Source organism: Alexandromys fortis, unplaced genomic scaffold (assembly GCF_014885135.2).
Source record: "Alexandromys fortis isolate MF-2015 unplaced genomic scaffold, M_Fortis_MF-2015_v1.1 scaffold_5, whole genome shotgun sequence".
In the NCBI taxonomy this organism is placed as follows: domain Eukaryota; kingdom Metazoa; phylum Chordata; class Mammalia; order Rodentia; family Cricetidae; genus Alexandromys; species Alexandromys fortis.
In genome coordinates this window covers 4,748,436-4,768,473 of record NW_026067924.1, presented here as the reverse complement: position 1 = coordinate 4,768,473, position 20,038 = coordinate 4,748,436, and the positions used below count along the sequence as shown (strand labels likewise).

Below are 20,038 nucleotides of genomic sequence, written 5' to 3'. Positions count from 1 at the left end.
CCTGCCTCCCCAGCGGGAGTTTTTTTCTTTTTCTTTGTGTGTTTGTTTTGTTTTGTTTTTGAGACAGGGTCTCTCTGTGTAACAGCTCTGACTGTCCAGGCTGGCCTGGAACTCACAGAGATCTGCCTATCTCTGCTGGGGTCAAAGGCCTGTGCCATCACCACCTGACTTTGCTTTTCTATTTTCTTTTTGAATGCAGGCTCTTGAGCCAGCTCTCTGAAATCCCAGAGTTTGACTTAGGCTGGTGATGTAGGGAGAGGGGTTATTTCCAGGGGACCCGGATGCATGTGGCTCACTGGCAGGGTTGGTGACACAGCCTGGCTCTGTGTGCCTGTGTCCTGGACCAGACGCAAGGCTGCTGCCTTCAGCCAGTGTGTTGCTCCCACCTCTTCCCACGTTCACCACTCACCACCCCAAATGTGCTCTTCCCACGAGTCACTCAGCAATGTCATTGGATACACCTGGGAAGGGGGATTGCGTTCACCTTTGACCTCTCAAGACCTGGCACCCACCAAGATTCACACGTCTGTAAGCCTTTCACATCAATTTATTTCCATCCAATTTGATCCAAAGCAATTCAGCTCCGTTCCCAACAGCGTGGTTCAAGCTCACGGCGAGCGTCAACACACAGAAAACAGCCCGCGAGCCAGCTAGGGGAATCTACATTTGTAGGAAGCAGTACTGACTCCGGTGTCTGGCTCAACCCCTCCAGTGGGCCTGTGGAGTGGGGGCGGGGCCACTCAGCCCTTATGAGGCCTCCTGTAAGCCCAGCTGAGGATGCTCATCACAACCATTTCCTCAAACAGTCATGGAAGCTGCTAAATTGTGTCCAGTGAAGGAGGTATGCTAGCTCGCTTCATAGACTCTTCTGTCTCCCGCCATCTTTGTCATGAGGCCATAGATGGTGTGGGGACACAAAAGCCTGCTGACCCAAGTGACCCTAGAGCTTGGTCTGAGGCTCCTCCATTCCTGGCTGGTTGGGCTCCTCCCCTCCTCCACACTAGCTGTCAGTGCCGCTGGACTTCCTGGGAACAACCCCACCCTGAGACAACACCCAGCAGCGGTTGTTCATCGGCCACAAAGCCCTGGTGACAGCCATTCCCAGCGGCGACGCCACGGAGGGTTCAGCTGAGCAGCTGGTGCTGTCCTAAATCTCACAAACAGCAAGCCGGTGCAGAGAAGACATCCGGGGACCACCGGTCTAGGCAAACTTCCGGAAGCAGTTGAGGCAGGCACGTCATGCACCTGAGACAGCAGGCTGGCTGAGCTGCAGGATTCCCTCAGTGTGTGTCCTTCTTTCTGCGCCTGAAAGAACAAAGCGAGAGGGTGACCTAAGAGGTGCTCTCGGCCACTGCTCCGGTGTCCAGAGCTTGTGAGATGGGGCAATGGGGCCTACGACCATCTTAAAGGCATCTTTCTGCTGCTGTGTGAATCCGAACACTTCAGAGCCTGGGACTCTCCCCTATGAAGGAGAAAAATCTAAGCCGGGAGGTCAAAGTTATTAAAATTGGCCCAGAGTATGAGCCCCTCCCAGAAAGAAGGTCTAATCCGCGTGCTTCTTCACTGAGATTTAGTCACTCGCGCTTCAGGAGGGACCTGGTGTGCAAACAAGCTTCACCACATTGTGGCCTAGAGCAGAGGCCAGAGGACTCTAGAGCAGTAAGGATCTTTGCTCTAGAAAGCAAATCAGAGCCTGACCACTCAACATCATCCCTTCACCCACTCAGCAAACTTTGAGTCCCTGGCTCCAGACTAGGAGCTGTTGCTGTTGCTGTCCTAGGGAGCAAGATATGACCCTCTCAGCCAATGGCAGCGTACACACCTTGAGAACTCAGGATGAGTGAATGAAACTCTGTGCCTGCAATTATGGAATAGACAGCCACCCTCTGATACGAGGCAGAGTTCAAGAAAGCTGTGCCACAGGTAATGAGAGGAACTAGCAAGACGGCTCAGTTCATAAAAGGCCTGCCAGGCAAGTGTGGAGCAGAATTTGGATCCCAGACTCCATGAAATGCTGGGTGGACTCAGGAGGGACAAGAATGGCAGTCAGAGTGGATCAAGGCTCTGGCAGCACCATGGGCAGGGGCCACGACCACCACTTGGGGACACTGGCATCTGGCATGTACTTTCTAAGCAGGCAGGAACCAGGTGTGTCCGTGCACACTTGTGTGGGCTGGGCAGCTGGCAGCGTGGCTAGCTACACACACAGGAGCAGCCCGAGAGTGCTCGGAGGGAGGACGAAAGAACCAAGCCTTTTAAACAGGTCACCGTTTGGAGAACAAAGTTCAAGCACTTCTGTTAGCGGTGGACCCACGATCACTGCTCACATGGGGGAGAAACGGGAAAGCTACGGTGGGCATTCGGATCAGCTTTCTGTCATGCTGCTTTTTTTCAAAAAAAGTGAAGGTAAACCCAAAGACTTAGAACCTTCATTGGATTAACTAGGAACTCTACTGTCCCTCCTTGACAGGCGATGGAACAGGCAGAGGTAAGTCAGGGGACTAGAGGAAGGTTAGCCATGCAGTAAATGGGTGGGCGGATTCAGGTAAGGGTTCATCGCAGCAGCTGAACCAGTTAGTGCACCGTCATCAGCCAATGACTGGAAACCAACTGCTCTGTTCTCATGACGTCACACGCATAAATAAGAGCCTGTCCGTGGCAGGCAAAGCAGAGGCATGGTTGGCTTGCTTTGCTCAGCTTGCTTCTCTTGGGGGCAGTGGTTCTTATCCTTCCTAAAGATGAGACCCTTTAATGCAGTTCCTCATGGTCTGGTGACCCTAACCATAAAATGATTTCCATTGCTACTTCATCACTGTGATTTTGCTGTTATGAACTATAATGTAAATAGCTGATATGCAGGAGATCTGTATGTTGCAACCCATATGTTGAGAACCGGCACATCACAGGCATGCTGTGCCAAGGGCCAACTGGCCTAAGTAGTGTGTTAGGAGAGAAGTCTTCCCAGGTTTCTCCAGCTTTCAGGCAGTATGAACCAGCTAAGGAGGCCCAGGGAATGGGTGGTTCAGTCACTGCCATACCCACGATGGGCAGCAGAGGGCAGCAGAAAGACATCTATGCAAACTGGCTTCAAGGGAGTCTGGGATACCTCCCACATTAAAATGTTTTTTCAATTTTTTAATTTTTGTTATTATTGTGTGTGCATGCGTATGTACACATGCCCCATGGTGTGTGGGATCTGTTCTTTCCTCCCACCATATGGGATCCAACTCTGACTGGCTAAGCCATCTTGCTTGCCCAGCAGTAGTACCTTATCATTTGGAAGCTCCCTGAAGGGCAGAATACAGAAACTGACGTTCATGCACATTTAGAAATGTGTGCATTTTCTTTGTATTTTGTTTGCTTGTTTAGTTTTTCTCAAGACAAGGTCTCTCTGTATAGATCTGGCTGTCCTAGGACTCACTGTATAGACCAGGCTGGCCTTGAATTCAGAGATCTGCCTACCTCTGCCTCCTGAGTGCTGGGATCAAAGGTGTAATCTACCACTGCCCTGTTTTTTTTTTTTTATTGAAATTTAAAATTTATGGTGTGTGTGTGTGTGTATGCGGGCACCTATGTGGAGGTCAGAGGTCAAACTCTGTGAAGTTGGCTCTCCGCTTGATTCTGGCTTGTGCTGCATGTCTTCTTTAATCCTCTGAGCCATCTCAACAGCTGTAATTAGGTTGTCTGAGACAAGGGCTCACTTTTTAGCCCAGGCTATCCTTTAAACACCCAGCAAAGCCTCCTGCCTCGGCCTTCGGATTACTAGGATTTTTACTGTATCTGTGACCAGCTGGTAGTTGGGAATATTTGTGACTCCACTAGTCTTTGGAAGTGGAACAACGGAGGGGCTAAACTTTACCATTTTTCTTGCCCTCTCCTCCCGCTACTGTCAGTGGGCAGCTTGTGCTGTCTGTGAGGGGTTAGTGATTTTTGCTTGGCACCACCTGGTAATGCCTGGCCATTATGCACATAAGGAGGTATCTGTCGTTACAACTTAGTTTAGAAATAAGCTTTTGATACTGAAGCTACAGCCACCATGCTTCCGTGGCTTTTCTAGAGGCACCCGATGGATGGAATTTCACAGGAACCACTGCCAGCAATCAGGAGGCTGCCATTTCTTGATCCCATCACTCCAGATCCCATCAGCTCTTTGCAGAGACTAAGGTGCGGCAGCTTGCAAGGTCCTGCCTGAAACCCTAAGCACGGTGTGCAGACGCCTCCTCTCCCCTGGGTTTTCAGTGGATGGTGACCAGGAGGGAGTTTGGGTTTGGAAGGAATTTTATATGGAAGGCAGGACAATCATAGCTCAGGATACACACATGAACCTGTGTTTGAATCTCAGTTTTGCAGCTTAATAGTGGAGTTTTTTTTAAAAAATATCTATTTATTATGTATACAATATTCTGTCTGTGTGTATGTCTGCAGGCCAGAAGAGGGCACCAGACCTCATAACAGATGGTTGTGAGCCACCATGTGGTTGCTGGGAATTGAACTCAGGACCTTTGGAAGAGCAGGCAATACTCTTAACCACTGAGCCATCTCTCCAGCCCAATAGTGGAATTTTTTAAAAGTCAAATTAACTGGAACTTTTAATTTCCTTATTTGCAAATGTATCATAGGGTGGCTATGTAAAGAATTCCTATTTTCAAACACCTGCCACTCAGGTGTTTGAAGACTTCATCTAGTGACTTTGCTTTGGTTGAGCTGGGTGTGTGCAGTGTGGGGCCACGTCCATCTGAGGCAACATCCCTAGGCCTTGAACAGTTCTGGTCCTAAAGCTCACATCTAATAAGGGTGAAACAATATTAAGGACCAGGAGGAGGAGGACAAGGACAACAAAGGAAGGTGTGTGATGTGCACGGTCAGGGGAAGTGTCCCAAGGTAAGCTGGTACCGCCCCACTGCTGGAGTGAGGCTGGAGAGGGTGTGCAGGTTAGGGCAAGGCAGCGAGGATGCTCTCTCTAATGGAGACCCTGGCGCACCCTGCAGGCCACAGCAGTGCACCACAGCCACAGGAGTGCCCACAGGAAAAGTCAAGGTCCTGACATGGCAGGGCAGGAAGGCAGCACTGAACTGACCGTGGGGGGCTGGGCCAGTGCAGAGCGGAGGGGAGAATGGGACATTGGCAGTTCACAGCAAGGATGACATAAAACACCTGCAAGGGCTGCCTGTGAGCAGTTATCCCGACCTTCAAACAGGAAGTGTGATAACACATTTTAGGCATTGGCTCACTTTTCTTTTCTTTTTGGTTACAAGAAAGCTCGGGAGGCAGAGGCAGGCGGATCTCTGTGAGTTCGAGGCCAGCCTGGTCTACAAGAGCTAGTTCCAGGACAGGCTCCAAAGCCACAGAGAAACCCTGTCTCGAAAAACCAAAAAAAAAAAAAAAAAAAAAAAAAAAAAAAAAAAAAAAAAAAAAAAAAAAAAAAAAAAAAAAAAAAAAAAAAAAAAAAAAGCTATCTGTAACTGCTTTGAGGATCACACTCATCTTTGGAGGCCCAGATAAATTCAACATTCATATTTATTGCTTTCGTTATAAAATATAAGCACTTTACAAACATTTTGAAAAAGAAAAAAATCCACCACCCTAGCACAGACAGCATCAGCATCCTAGGTTCTCCCTAGACTTGGCTTTTAAAGTTAATCTGAAATTTAATACTGTTCCAAGCATTTAGAAGAAAACATAAAACATCTTATAGTCCTTGTTTTTCCTAATTCTTCAGAGCTTGCTCTTCTTTCACAGAGAAGGCTGGAAGCATCAGTTATAAAGCCACATTCTCCAGGTTTCCAGCCGCTGCCAAATGACCTTTCTGTGAGGAACATAGTGTGACTGCGGAGCAGAACTTGGAGAGGCACCTGGTGCTCCTGTCTCACTGGGTGTCCAGGTGACAGCAGATTTAACTGGTTGCTCTGTGGTGTGTGATTATTGGAAGCCCACTCTTAGTATCAGTGAGAATGGGAGGAGGGTAGGTCTTGGAACCCTCACGTATCTTTTATGGCCATGATCTGCAAAGTCAACAGCCCAGCAGCACATGTGAAGTGTGTGTGCATGCACATGTGTACACATGAGCATGTGCAGTGCTGGGGATGGACCCAGGCCCTCACACACCCTAAACAAGCTCACCACCACTGAGCTCCATCCCCAGCTCTTTCCAGACAGGATCTCATTAAGTTGTGCTGGCTGGTCTTGAAATTCACCTTACAGCCCAAATAGGCCTAGAAGTCACAAATCCTCCTGCCTCAGCCACCCGAATAGCTGGGATTAAAAGCCTACATCATCAAGCTAGGTATAAAATTGTTAGTCCACTTGACTTGACACTACTTTGTTGTCTGGAATGGCAACATTTTTGTATGTAGAGAATGCGCTAACTTTTAAAAACATAATTGAGAAAAATAATGATTAAGTTTGTAATTTATTTTTAGATAGGATCTCACTACATAGACCAGGCTGGTCCAGAACTTGTGAGAGATCCACCTACCGCTACCTCCTAAGTGCTGAGGTTAAAGGCATGTGCCATCATACCTAGTCTATTGTTTGGTACTTTAGGTATCTTTGTGCCTCTCATCTCTCAAGATATTGCAGCGAGGCTCTCCCGGTCAGCAGTAATGATGGGCATGCCTTGGAAACAGAAGCAAAGCAGTTCCAGAGGTAGCACCTTTACGTCCTGGGCTCACCGGACTTAGCACAGTAATCTTGATACTCATGTGGAATGCATATTGAAGTTGCATGAGAATTACTGGTTCATTACTCCCATTTTCACTGAACAGACACAAAAGACACCCAAAGAACACCTTCAGACACATCACCACGGAGAACACACTAGAACGCTTCCTAATAAATGAAACTGCTTGAAGCACACTGCGGGAAACCACAAGCGGGGAAGCGTTAAGTTAGAATAGCACCTCCAAGTCTCCTGAAGGGAATCAGGAAATAGAGAAGTGATTTGAATCAGAGTATCGCAGAAGCAGAGAGAACAGAAATCTAATGTTCATTCGCAGCAGAGCTAGGGTTAGCTGTCATTGGTTAATTAAGGCTAGACAAAAGGGGAGCCGTGCTGCTCAAAAGTGACCCGAGAGCTGCAGAGAGCCATAGAACATGTTATTGGCCTGGGGAAAGAGACTAACAGGTCACAGGCAGTTAAAATGCCCCTAAAGTAAACAATTTAGAGTGAAGAACCCAGGACTGAAAACCCACCAACATGAAACGGTGGTGGTGACAGATGATTGCGTGCTGAAGTTAGCTATCAGCCAGCAGCACAGCCCTGGACGGGAAAGTGGACGTAAGGCTAATGGAGACCAGGGAACTGAATGGAGATGGCTCTGGCCATGCGAGTGCCACGAGACCCTAGAAGAGCAGGCTTGGCCAGGGCAGGGATAAGTCAGAAGAAAATTGAAATGCTGCAAGCCTCGTGAAGGGAAAGCAAGGAAACAGCACAGGGGACATTCTGACAAAGGAGAAAAAGCAGACACAGTGGAAGCAGGAGGAGCCGCAGGGCTTAGGATGAAGCTTTCACGAAGCAGGCAAAGTTGGAGATGGAGAGGGTGGTGTGAAAGGAAGAGTCCATCTAGGGATTGAGAACAGTCTACTACAGAAAGTCCTCCAGAACCGTTAAGGTTCATACAGTCCTGAGGGTTGTCACTAAGACACAGGGGAGCCTACTGTGTGCGCAATGAACACACACTCATCAAGGGATTCCTTACACCTCCAGTTGAGTGCTAGGCAGCAACTGAACACAGAAGTAGGTGTCCCAGACTCCCAGAGGCTATGTCGCACGCCTGATGACTGAATGAACATGAAGCAAGGACTCGATAAATCTGACTTTATTTATTGGCACTAGGAACTGAACTCAGGTCTTGTGCACATGAGCCAAGCACTAAACTCAATGAACACCATTCTTCAGTATTTCCCATCCTCTTGTCTAAAATGCCTTCAGACTGCACATGACAACCTTGGGTATCATCCTTAGGAATGCTGCCCTCTACCCTTGAGACAAGAGCTGGCCAGCACATGCCACCATACCTGGCATTTTCATATGGATTCATATGGACTCAGGAGCTCAAACCCAAGTCTTCATGCCCGCCACGCCATTGTCAACTTAGCTATGTTCCCAGTCTGTGTTGCCTTTCCTCTTGAGACATTGTCTCACTATGTAGTTCTGATTGGCCTAGAACTCACTAAGTAGATTAGGCTAACCTCAAACTCAGAGATCCACTGGCCTTTACCCTTGATGCTTCTTTAGGCAGTAACAGGTCTCCACCTAACTGAGCTAGAGACTGTCAATACACAGGTTCTGGGGCTCACAGTCTAGCAGAGGGAGGTGTGACAAGAGGAGGACAACTCACAGGCACACACAGTAGTCTGTAAAGGAAAGCAAAGAACAACGCAGGCACAAATTACATCTCTGTGCCTTGAAGACTAAAGACCTAACCTTTGGGCTTTCCAGGTACACTGGATTTCCTTTACAATGTCTTACTGTGCCTAAAGAAAATCCAAACTGAACAGAAACTAGATGAGAGGTCTTGTAACCATAGACCTGTCCCCACCTGCCTGTGTACTACAAACACCTATTACATCTCTAACATGAATATGGATAGTTCAGCTAAAAAAATCCAAACTGCTTTCATTTTTTTGAAACAGGGACTTGCTATGTGGCCATGCAGGACTTTCTCATGATCTTTCTACTTCTGCCTCCCCAGTGCTGGGATTACAGATGTGCACCACCACATACTGTCAGAAGACATTTTTTTTTTTTTGACATTTCTAGGAGATGCAATTTCACAGCACACTTTCTGCTCCTCTGGCTCTTAGAATCTTTTCTCTCCCTCTTTTTTTTTTTAAACATTTATCTATTCATTTATTATATATACAACACTCTGTCTGCATTCATGCCTGCAGGCCAGAAGAGGGCACCAGACGCCACTAAAGATGGTTGTGAGCCACCATGTGGCCGCCAGGAACCGAACTCAGGACCCTTGGAAGAGCAGGCAATGCTCCCAACCTCTGAGCCATCTCTCCAGCCCCAGAAGACATTTTTTAAAGAATATAAATTCTTTACTAGGGAGACATATAAACTATATTATTTAACGAAGACTAAATGTTAGGGTATTGTGGTTAACTAAATTATAAAAATTATGTAACCAGTTCAAGTAATTTTATACACACACCACAAACAAAGTGTAAAGATGCATTTCTGCAGTGCCTGTGAGCTAAGTGGCAAGTGTGTTCAATGTGTACATGGTATAAGACATCCTGGACATCCAGTACCAAAAGCCATCTCCACTTTCTAGCTGCTGGATTCTGGAAAATGAGTATTTGCAAGCTGCCCAGATGCTTGGTTTTATAAAATTTCCATGCTGCCTGGAGTACAGGGAAAGAACACAGAGGTTTTCAAAACAGGTATCTCTGAAGCCTCCAACTCACTTAAATTCAGTGACTTTTCCCCACATACTACGTGAGAACAACGTTCACCAGACAAGCTTCCTTCCCTTCCCACTCCCTTACAAAGGCAACCACAGGGGACCAGCATTAGTGTGTAGCTCCCACACAATTCCACCATCTAGAAAAAAAAACCCCTAGAACTTCAGAGAGAACCACAAGTCTTGGTTTTATGTAAATGAAAAATAAAACCATGTAAATACCAACAAAATTAATACCTGGAATCAACTATTGCTTAGCTATCTGCAATAATTGCTAAGCCCTATTCTCTCCTTTTAGGAAGTGCTCTGCACAGGTGTTTTTTTTCTGGAACACATATGAGAATAACCATGAAATCCAACATCACACATTCACTGCTACCAGGAAACATGGCGTTAGGTGCTCTTCACTAGCTGAGTAAGGGAGGACTAAGAAATACAGATCAAGTATACGGACTAGCTCTATGGAATAAATGCTGCCCACACTGTTAAGTGCTTCGACTGCATCTAGAAATAGTCTTAATTTAAGCTAACATACAATTTTGGAACTCAAAGAAAAACCAAGGGTCTAGCCTATCAACCTCTTGATGAGAGTATATATATTGTTCTGAGCTAAATTTGAGTATTTCACACCATACTTAGGAATTCAAGACCATCCTGAGCAAGGCTGTAAGACCCCATCTAAAAACAAAGAAAATTCATGAATCAAATGCACTACCAAGCACATTTTCCTTTATCCCAAGAGTATGAACATCTTTGCCCTACAAGAGATGAATGCTGGATGTCCTTGCATGAAATGTCATCTACTGTACCTCCCAAATCTTAGCAATACTGTTCCAATATTGTATCACTTGCCTCTCCCCCTAACAATTCTAGGCTGAAGTGATTCCACCTACCAAAGTTGATTTTCTGTTGTCACTGCTGCTCTCAATTCCACCTGGTTCTTCCCCTTAGGCTTTCACAAAGTCTCACCGCTCCTAAAACTCCGCAGGCAACATTCCAGGGACAGTTTATCTTCCCCAAGTCCCTTACTACAAAACATGATTCAAATGATGAAGCTATACAACCAGAGTGGGATCCATGCTTTATGACACATTATTCTCAAAGGTCTGGGTCACAGGTTTGATACACATGATCCTTAAATTCATTTAACAGATTCTGAAACCCACTTGTTCAAACAAGATAAATTCTGGAACTAAGGCTGATGATGCAAATGACTATATTGAAATAAAAAAGAAAAAGCGTTTCATCCAAGTATTTACATTTTAAAGACATTTAAAAGTAGACTACTTATTAAGTGTGCTTGAACAAACCATGTGTGGAATTGAATTCCATTCATTATGGAGTTAGTTTCTGCTAAATACTTACTGATGCTATAGTAGGCGCCTGGCATTTGAAGACTTGAGTTTCAGCTGTTCCCAGTCTCCACTAAAAAGTAATACATTCTACACTCCTGAGGCTCTAATCTGGGCCTCAGAAACAAAGAGCTGGTGTATAAGGCAATTACTCAGGGATGAGAACGTGGCGGCTATAAGTGTGGTTTCTGCAACTACCCATGTTTTTACCCAGGTGTTTAGTCAAACTCTATGGGCCATTTAAGGTTTTAATTATGTATATCTTACTGTAGTATGTTACAGTAGCTTAACAAACACAGATATTCACAGAAGATTCTGGGAAATGCTTGAGAATGAGAAGCGTCTCCTATATTACATCAAGTTAAAAACCATACAGTTCCTCAGGCCTCAAAGCACCTTTTCAAAATAAACTGATTATACAGCTCAATTTAAAAACCCGCACACATCATATTACAAGCATAGAAAGTTTACAGTTCAACAATGCAAACATAGGCAATTTGACATTTCAGCCCCTTTTGCAACGTGATTAACAATTACAGAAGACCTTCTGTCATTATTGGCTTTGGCTTACATCTTACACAGCTTGGAAATTCTGTTTCTGTGTTTTGTTTTGTTGTTTTCCTGCAGGTGTGTGGGGAAGGGATTGGACCTTCCAATAAAAATGAGAAGTCAAGAATAAAAGAACCTACTGAAATTACTACTTCCTTGTAATATACCAGGGAGAATATGGCTTAAACACAGAGCCAAGTCTCTTACCCATTCACACTCAATGTTAATTTCTATTAAGTCTGACAATAATGTCAAACTTAACTCACTAGTTTAGGCAAGAGTAACTTAAGGTATTGTTATCAAAACCAACTTAATTTTGGTCCCGAAATCCTAAGTCCTTAAATTTTGGGAACTTTTCACATTAACAGAGATAGCATGTAGGTCAACAATCAAAACTTCAAAAGATCAAGTTAAAAGATAAACCTTGTAATGATTTTAAATCTATCCAATTAATGTTTTTGTAGATTAGGATTAACTAAAATGCACCCTGCCCTGAAAATTTGATCCCCTTGGTCTGTAGACCATGACAATTTTTAAGATTATTTTTAAGAACAAAAAGCTCTGCTTAAACCCAACAACAAGCAAAGAAGCAAGGAAAGGTCACTCCAAAGCTCTCACAAGTCACATAGAACAACAGACAACACAACAACCCAGTTTGCACAAACATACTATTTTTTGTTTAAAAACAAAACAAACAAACAAAAAAACCAGGTATGGAATTAGGATTTATATACCAACATCAATAGAAGTGTCAGGTTTCACAATTTTGTTGCTTAGAGATTCCAAATTCTTTGACTCCATCGGTAAGGTAAGTTCCTGAAGGTGTGCACACAGTAAACAGCGGCAAACACCCAACAACATGCCTCTGTTGCTCAGACAGCAGCCACGCCTGCCTGTGCCTTTACAATATAAGCTGTAGCAGACAGCAAGCAAAAGGCCAGTTTGTGCCATCAATTCAGATTTGATTTGAAGAAATAAGCAAATTATTTCCTCAAAAGGCAGAACATCTAAAACTACACTGGGGAAAATAATCAATTGAGCTTGGGGTAAAAAAAAATCAGAAAATATCACAAGGGAGGCAGCAACAGCGCTTTGCTGAGTATTCTAAAGGCATGTTTCAGGTAGTTTGACAATAATTCTGGTAAGACAACTGCTCAGACACTCACACCCACACAGTTTAATGGCTTAAAAAAAAAAGAAAAACCAAATTTGTTACTTTAGAAAAACGAATGCAGTGCATTTTCAGCAAGATTATCGCCACAGACTCTGACTGCTCAGTCCACACATAAGCAGGAGTTGCCTTCTATGGTGATAGGGCTTCTCTGCACTAATTCCCATCAGGCTGAAAAACATTAGGGCAGGGGAAGCACAGACTGAATTGTTGCACAAAGAACATTTACTCATCAGATCCCACTGATCTCTTCTGTGCCCGCTTCCTGGGCAGCCTTCTTGGAGAAGCTTTATCTGAAAGAAAAAGCAAGAAAGAAGCTAACTAACTCAAGAACATTTTGTCTTTTCAGCAGTAAACTTAACACACACACACACGTGTACACACACATACACCATGTGGCAACAAATGCCTCTTACCTAGCTCTAGGTTTTTAAAATAAGTTAAAAATATCTTTCAAGGGTAATACCAATTAAAATAAAATTTTCATACTTGTGTAGGGAATGATCTGACAATGGATGTTGTGCTATCGCGAACACTATGCACATCCTATTACACGCAAAAGGAAGAATTTGAAAGTACTGTATAAACCCAGGCATGGTGGTCCTCACTCCAGTACTTGGGAGGCAGAGGCAGGAGGATTGGGAGTTCAAGTTAGCAAGGGTTACTATGAGATTCTGCTTCAAAAACAAAAGCAAAAGTTTAAAAGGTATGACACACTTGGAGCGTATTTATGTTGTGCACTAACACCAGATTTAGTATTTGTGGGTACTTAAGTGTTGGCAAATACACAAATCTAACTGCAAGAAGCAAGCAAAGGGCATTAGTACCTCAATGCTAAAACCACTCCGAGACACAGCCTCTCTTTAGAATTTAGCAGAAATACACGGGGTGTTGAGTTTCTTCTATTCTATAAAAGAAATAGTCTATATGTTTCTTTTAAAAACAGGACCAAGATGGGTATGGTGGTACATTCCTGTAATCTCAGTTCCTGGGAAGCTGAGTTTGAGGCCAGCCTAGGCTATATCTAATAAGGCTTTTTCAAAAACAGGTTTGACATACCGTTTCCTTATTTTCTAGAAATACTCCGCACCAGGAAGAATAGCTCACTGTGAAATAAGCTATTATTTTTTTCAAAAAGAATAATGAAAATGTATACGGCCTGTGACGTGTGCTAACTACTGAGGCAGGGTGATCATATGAAACAAGGTACAAGGCCAGGTTGGGCAATATACAAGACCTGTCACCTCCTCATCACCACCAAATGATTTCTGCAGATTAAAAAAAGTAAAAAACCGGAAAAAGATACTTTCACCAAGGTGTGAAGTTTATTTATGAAATGAAAAAGAATGCCTAACAGTCTTTTTCTTAAAAGTTACTAGGACAGAATACATTTTATAATAAATGTTTATCGAAAATTTCTAAAGACAGCTGGGTTGTGGCGGTGCAAGCCTTTAATCCTAACACTTGGGAGGCAGAGGCAGGTGGATCTCTGTGAGTTTCAGGCCAGCCTGGTCTACAAAGCAAGTTCCAGGAGAGCCAGGACTGTTATACAGAGAAACCCTGTCTCAAAAAACCCAAACAAACACCCCCCAAAAGATCTAGTAAGACTGAACCTACAAGTCACATAAACAAGGCCTCCAAGAGGGGTTGTTTTTCTTGCCTAAAAACTCACTTCTACGACGTTTTTCCTAGTGAAGAAAACACTTTCTTATCAGATTTTCCCCCAAAGATAAGACTAAGAACTACTTTCTTTCCCAAGTGACCAATTTCCAGATTATTGTAAAAAAATAAGTAAGAAGCTGAATATTTCATCTCTGAAGATTCAAAAAGCACCCACAATCTAACAGCCATCAGTGTGAGCAGTTAGTGATGACGTGTGACCATTAAATCCCAGTCAGCTGGAGCACAGTAATGAGAGAGGGGGGAGGGGGAGAAGAAAGAGTAGCCCAGGACTTTTGATGCCTGTTTCAGTTTCCAAATAAAATTCCATTAAAAAGACAGTCAATTCAGCTAGCCTTCACCATGATGACCTGCTTAGGCTAGGCAGCAGACAGAAAAAGAAGTCTGTAAGACAGTACCTTGAGGTCATTTGGGTTTAGAAAAAAATCCTTCAAATACCTCAACAGCAGAAAAAGCATTGTTTAAATAAAAAGCAATCACAAATGTATATCATGATTTTTTTTTTCAGCTACCAAAGGGAAAAAAAAATTACCATTACTTCCCATAAAGGTTTGGGGGAGGGGGGAGCAAAACGAAACAAGCAAAGCCTAAGGAAAAAGCTCTAAATTACTTAAAGTCAATATAGTTTATCTTTCCAGAGTAAACTTTAAACTATATGTGGGGGGAAAGAATCATGTAAGTGGAAAAAACCCTCACACCAGACTCCAGACAGACCTGCAAGTGCATGCACCACCCATTTAAAACAGGCTGACCAAAGCAAAACCACTTCACAAAATCTTTAACAGTTTAATTCTTCATTTTTACTAAGGACAACAGCATCATGTTAGTAGACAGTGAGCCTCAGTCTCCCCTCACCTAGGAGCCCATGCAGGTCAACTGCAGCTTTTTTTTTTTTTTTTTTGGCTTTGAAGAGAGCCCAGGAAGGTTCCAAAATGTGATCCTCCTGCATTGGCCTCTTTTGTAGTGAAATTAAAGGTATTTACCCCCATATCTTGCCTATTTCTTTCTAAAATTAACAAGTGTGCGCTTATGAAGATTGTATGTGTGTGTGGGGGTGTTGTTCTGCAGGAGCTTCCACCTTGTTTTCAGAGACTCTCCCTAGTCTTGGAGCTCATCAGTTACTGGGCAGCCACGAAACCCCAGGGGGCTGCCTGTTTCTATTTCTGCCTCCCAAAGGCATCCTACCACCCTCGGCTTTTTCACAGGTTCTGGGGCCACAGTAATGGTCTTCATGCTTATCCACCACACACTTCACCAATTGAACTATCCTGTCAACCCTTTAAATGGTATTTACATAATAAATGTTATGATTGAAAGATTTTGTATGCATTTAAAACATTATTTAGCAGGGCTGGAGAGATGGCTCAGAGGTTAAGAGCACTGGCTCCTCTTCTGAGGGCCTGAATTCAATTCCCAGCAACTCCATGGTGACTCACAACCATCTGTAATGAGGTCTGGTCCCCTCTTCTAACCTGCAGGCATGTATAGGCAGAACACTGTATAATAAATAGATACTCAAAAAAATTATTTAGCAAAGACCCTAATTCTTTTCTATTTAAAAAAAAAATCAGTTAACCTGTGAGTTTATAGGTTAAAAAAATACTCAGGGGAAGTAGACCCACTTCACCTTAAAATGTAAAATACTTATCAAGAAATCAGATTAGTGGAAGCTGAAAATGCCTCAAAGTGTCTTATACTGGTTAAGGAAAAACATGCTCAAAGCGTATGAGCCCTAGGCAAGAAAAGTGAAACCATGGGCATTGTCATCACCATGCAGACAGAACACTCATAGAGAAATAAATATATACAGAAAACCATTTTAATATCTAAGCATAATTTATTTATTGAAACTGGGATTAGTGAAGTCAAGGACAGAATTTTATATTTTTGTACAATTTAATTTTTTTTTTTACAATGAGGCTAACTTGAATGCTTTCCCCTTTTTTTTTTCAATTTTCTTTTTTCTTTTTTTAAATGAGCGTGTGTTGCCTTCATGGATGTCCGTGTACCACATGTGTACAGTGCCTGTGGAGGTCAGAGGATTCTCTAGACCTGGAGTTTCAGACAGCTGTGAGCTGTCAAGTGGGTGCTGGGAACTGACCCTGGACCCCTGGGAGAACTTTAGTGCTCTTAACCTTGAGGCCACCTTCCCAGACCCACAAGTGGTTTTTAAAAGAGCCACTCACCAAATGGGAAAAACTGTTCTGTATTCCTTCATAAAAATTAGTACTTTTAACAAACTTCCTATTAAAAAAAACACCAGAATCCATTAAGTAATATTTTAGATCCATTCTTTAAAAATTAGCATGTAGCCAGTTGTTGGTGGCGCACGCCTTTAATCCCAGTATTTGGGAGGCAGGAGGCAGAAGCAGGTGGATCTCTGAGAGCTCAAGGTTAGCCTGATCCTGGCTTGAAAAACAAAACAAAACAAAAAACCCCAAAGAACAACAGAAAGTAGTTGCAGTAGTTTTCCCCTAAAATACATTATTAAACTTGCTGTAGTCATGCACTATGCAAGAGCCCCCAAAACTGCAGCAGAGACCACTAAAGAAATTAAGTCACCTCACCTCTTCTACTCTGCACTGAAGCAACAGGAAGGAAAAAAGACAGGAAACAGATTAGGAAGAGAACTCAGATATTTACAAACAAGCTGCGTGTTTGAAAGCACTTCTAAATTAAATTATAAAAACACTATAAACAGAACAAGTCTTTAAGTGCTTTGTTAATCATTATACTAGAGTCTACACAAGTAATGGAAAAGATCAATGTTAAATAGTACTGACCAAGGATTTTTTTTGATTATTAGAAACTATTTAATTTCCATTTAGAGAAAAATTCTCACCAAGTTTGTAAGAATACTTACTGATCTGATTCAAAGTTTCCTGAGGAATCCAACTCATGTCAACGTCATTTTGACTCGATGTACCCATTTCTACTTTCTGTATAGGTCTCTTGCGCTACAAGAACATAAAAGACTATTTAAATACACGTCATAACATTGTTTATTCTAATTTTAAAAACTTTGATCAATATATATAATTTGAGTCTCTTAGCAGACAAATTACATTCTTTTCTTGTTTTAAAACACCCCAACACACACTTTATCTGCTAGAAGGATAAAAACATGTCTTCTTAGTGAGTAAAATGCTTGTCACCAAGCCTGATGACCTGTATTTGATCCCAGAGTCTCAAATGATAAAAGAATCAACTTCTCAAAGTTGACCTCCGGCCTCATCACATGTGCCAAAGCACACACATGTGAATGCACATGTACATATGCCCACCCAAAACCAAATACATGTAATAGGAAAATGTTTAAAAAAATAAATCTTGAGAGTCTAAGTTGTTGTTATATCACTGATAGATCAAATAAAAACTACTATTTACCCAATAATTTTCTTTTCATTTGGGAATCAAATCATAGAAAATAAAGTTCCAGTCAGTGAAATTCAAGATAATTATTGAAATGTTGCACGCAGGACTCTTACTGGTAGCTAAATATAATCAAATAAAGTAGGTACAGACACAAAACCCCCCACAAAATCTCAAATAGCTTGACATTAATGAATTCATTAAGAGTGTGAAGGTTTCAAGGCATAGTGGTATGTATATATAATTCCAGGACACTGCAGGGAGAGGCAGAAGGATCAGGAGTTCAAGGCCTGCCTTAGCAGCATAGTAAGTTCAACGTCAGTGTAGGCTGACCCTGTTTCAAAAACAAAACAAAGACAGGGTGAGACTTTCTCTATAGTCTATCTGCTACAACACTGGACCATGAAGCCCACTTAATTCCATTTTCTTTAGTCTTGCTCTGAAGTTTAAAAATCAAAAATCTGTGCAGGAAGCTGGGCATGGTGTACACACCTTTAAGCACAGCACTCAGAAGGCTGAGGCAGGTGAATCTTTGAGTTCCAAGCCAGCCAGATCTACATAGTAAAAGACTATCTCAAAATTCTGTGGAGAAAGTTTGTAATTCCAGCACCTGGGAGGACAAAGAATCATGCTAAGCCAGACTGAGCTACACTGGACTTTAAGGCCAGCCAGAACTACACAGAAAAACCCTGTCTCAAAACCTAAGGGCTATAGCTATAGCTCAGTATAAAATGCTTGCCTAGCAGGTAAAAACTCTGATAATCTATTTAAACAGATTTATACAGTCTATAAATTCTGAATACACAAAAAAGTATCCCCTCTCACTAAGAATTCTAACCCAAATAAATTGTTTGATTACAGATAATTCAATACATCCATGAGGAAAATGTATTAAGTATTAGAAAAATTGTTCTGAACTCAAGGAACATTACCGTTAAGACAGCAAAGATCACTTTAGAGAGGGTAACTAGCACACTAACTGGATTTGTGCAAACATCTCTACAAATTCAAGTCACATATTCAAAGTCTCATCTCTGGGTAGTGTTAAAAAAGGCACCACAAAGTTCCAAGCCTACAAAACTACAATAAGAACTAGAGTATAGTTAGTACGGCAACCACTCAGTGTGGTTTGCCAGCTGCTCATTCATAATTACCTTTCTAGATTCCAGGAGTTGATGAAGGCCAACAACAACTAGAAGCCCAAGACCAGCAAGGAACATATACATAAAAATTCTGGCAGAAAAAAAAAAAAAAGAAAATAGAGCTGGTGGTTAATTCATACATACTGTATCTAATTAAAAACAAAAACTTAACATATGCTACAACAGCTTTCCAAGTAACTTGTAGGAAAAATACAGCATTTTAATTAATTCCAGGCAACAAGCTTTACAAATTTCCTTTTATTTATAGTTAAGAACACTTCGTCAAAAAACTCTACCTCTAAAACGTTTTCTTTCAAACTCATGGTTTACGACAATTTCAGTAGTTTTGTTCACCTCACATTTACATCCTTATTTCATAACTGGCCTTATAAATCCTGTCAAGTGAGTCACATCTACATTCACAAATGATTCTTCACTCAGAAAAAATATTTTCCAAGAAAACACCCTAATCTGTACAGTGATCTCAGAGGCCTGTTAGAAAGGCTAACCTGTGCAATGATCTTAGAGGCATGTTAGATAGGCTAAGGCTCAGTTAAAGCAGAAAAGAATTTGGGAAAGGAAAAAGTCAACTACTCCTGCTGTAAAAACAGTTTTTCAGGTTCCACCATCTTCCTTGACTTGTATAATAGGCACAAGAAACACATAATGTATGGATTTCACATTCTGACCATTTCTAGACATTCTGTGTTCTGAGCACACTGCCTTCCAGCTCAGTCTGGGAGCTCCAGATCTACAGATACAGCTTTACTTACGTTTCTCCATCTAGCCCGTCCTCTCTTTCAATAACTGTAACTGTCTGATTGAAGACAGCATCTTGGAATACATTGCCCTGTTTAAGAAACAGATGTTTTAAAAATCACATGAGATGTGTTAAAAGAATAAAAATTACATGTGTTCTTAAAACTGCTATTCTACCAGACTTAACTTTCCATCACTTTGTCATACAGGACAATAAGGCCATATGTAATTTATGATTCATTGCCAGGTACAAAACTTATGTTATTTCACCTTTAAAATAAAAATGCCTAGGAACTTGCCAAGACCACCCTCTACCTTCTGCAGGGAGCAGGGAGGTGGTGGCTTCACGAGCCAGGGCAGCTGTGAAGATCACAGAGCCCTGGTAGGAAGAAGCACAGCCCCACAGAGCTCCTCAGCAGCTGCAGGAGCAGACCACTTAGGAAGCAACCCAGACAAAGTCAGGCTCATGCTCTAAATGGAAACTGGAATGAAAACCAATTCCACTCTAAGGAACAGACCAGTAATTTATTTTCAGTTTCAAAGTATTTTTTTCATTATCATCTTAAAACTACTTCGATAATTTAACAAAACTTTATTTTT

The 20,038-nt window shown here is 42.4% G+C and overlaps 1 protein-coding gene across 1 annotated transcript in view; it reads right to left on the bottom strand.

The window, feature by feature from the left end:
• Nucleotides 1-529: 529 nt before the first annotated feature.
• Ssr1 (signal sequence receptor subunit 1) overlaps nucleotides 530-20,038 on the bottom strand; it is a 30,526-nt gene continuing 11,017 nt past the window's right edge. The window contains exons 5-9 of the mRNA XM_050142770.1: nucleotides 19,453-19,529; nucleotides 18,692-18,770; nucleotides 17,029-17,122; nucleotides 12,715-12,778; nucleotides 530-1,305 (exon numbers count right to left, since the gene is read on the bottom strand). Of these exons, the coding sequence (XP_049998727.1) occupies nucleotides 1,281-1,305; nucleotides 12,715-12,778; nucleotides 17,029-17,122; nucleotides 18,692-18,770; nucleotides 19,453-19,529 (339 nt within the window). The 3' untranslated portion in view covers nucleotides 530-1,280. The remainder of the gene's footprint in view (nucleotides 1,306-12,714; nucleotides 12,779-17,028; nucleotides 17,123-18,691; nucleotides 18,771-19,452; nucleotides 19,530-20,038) is intronic.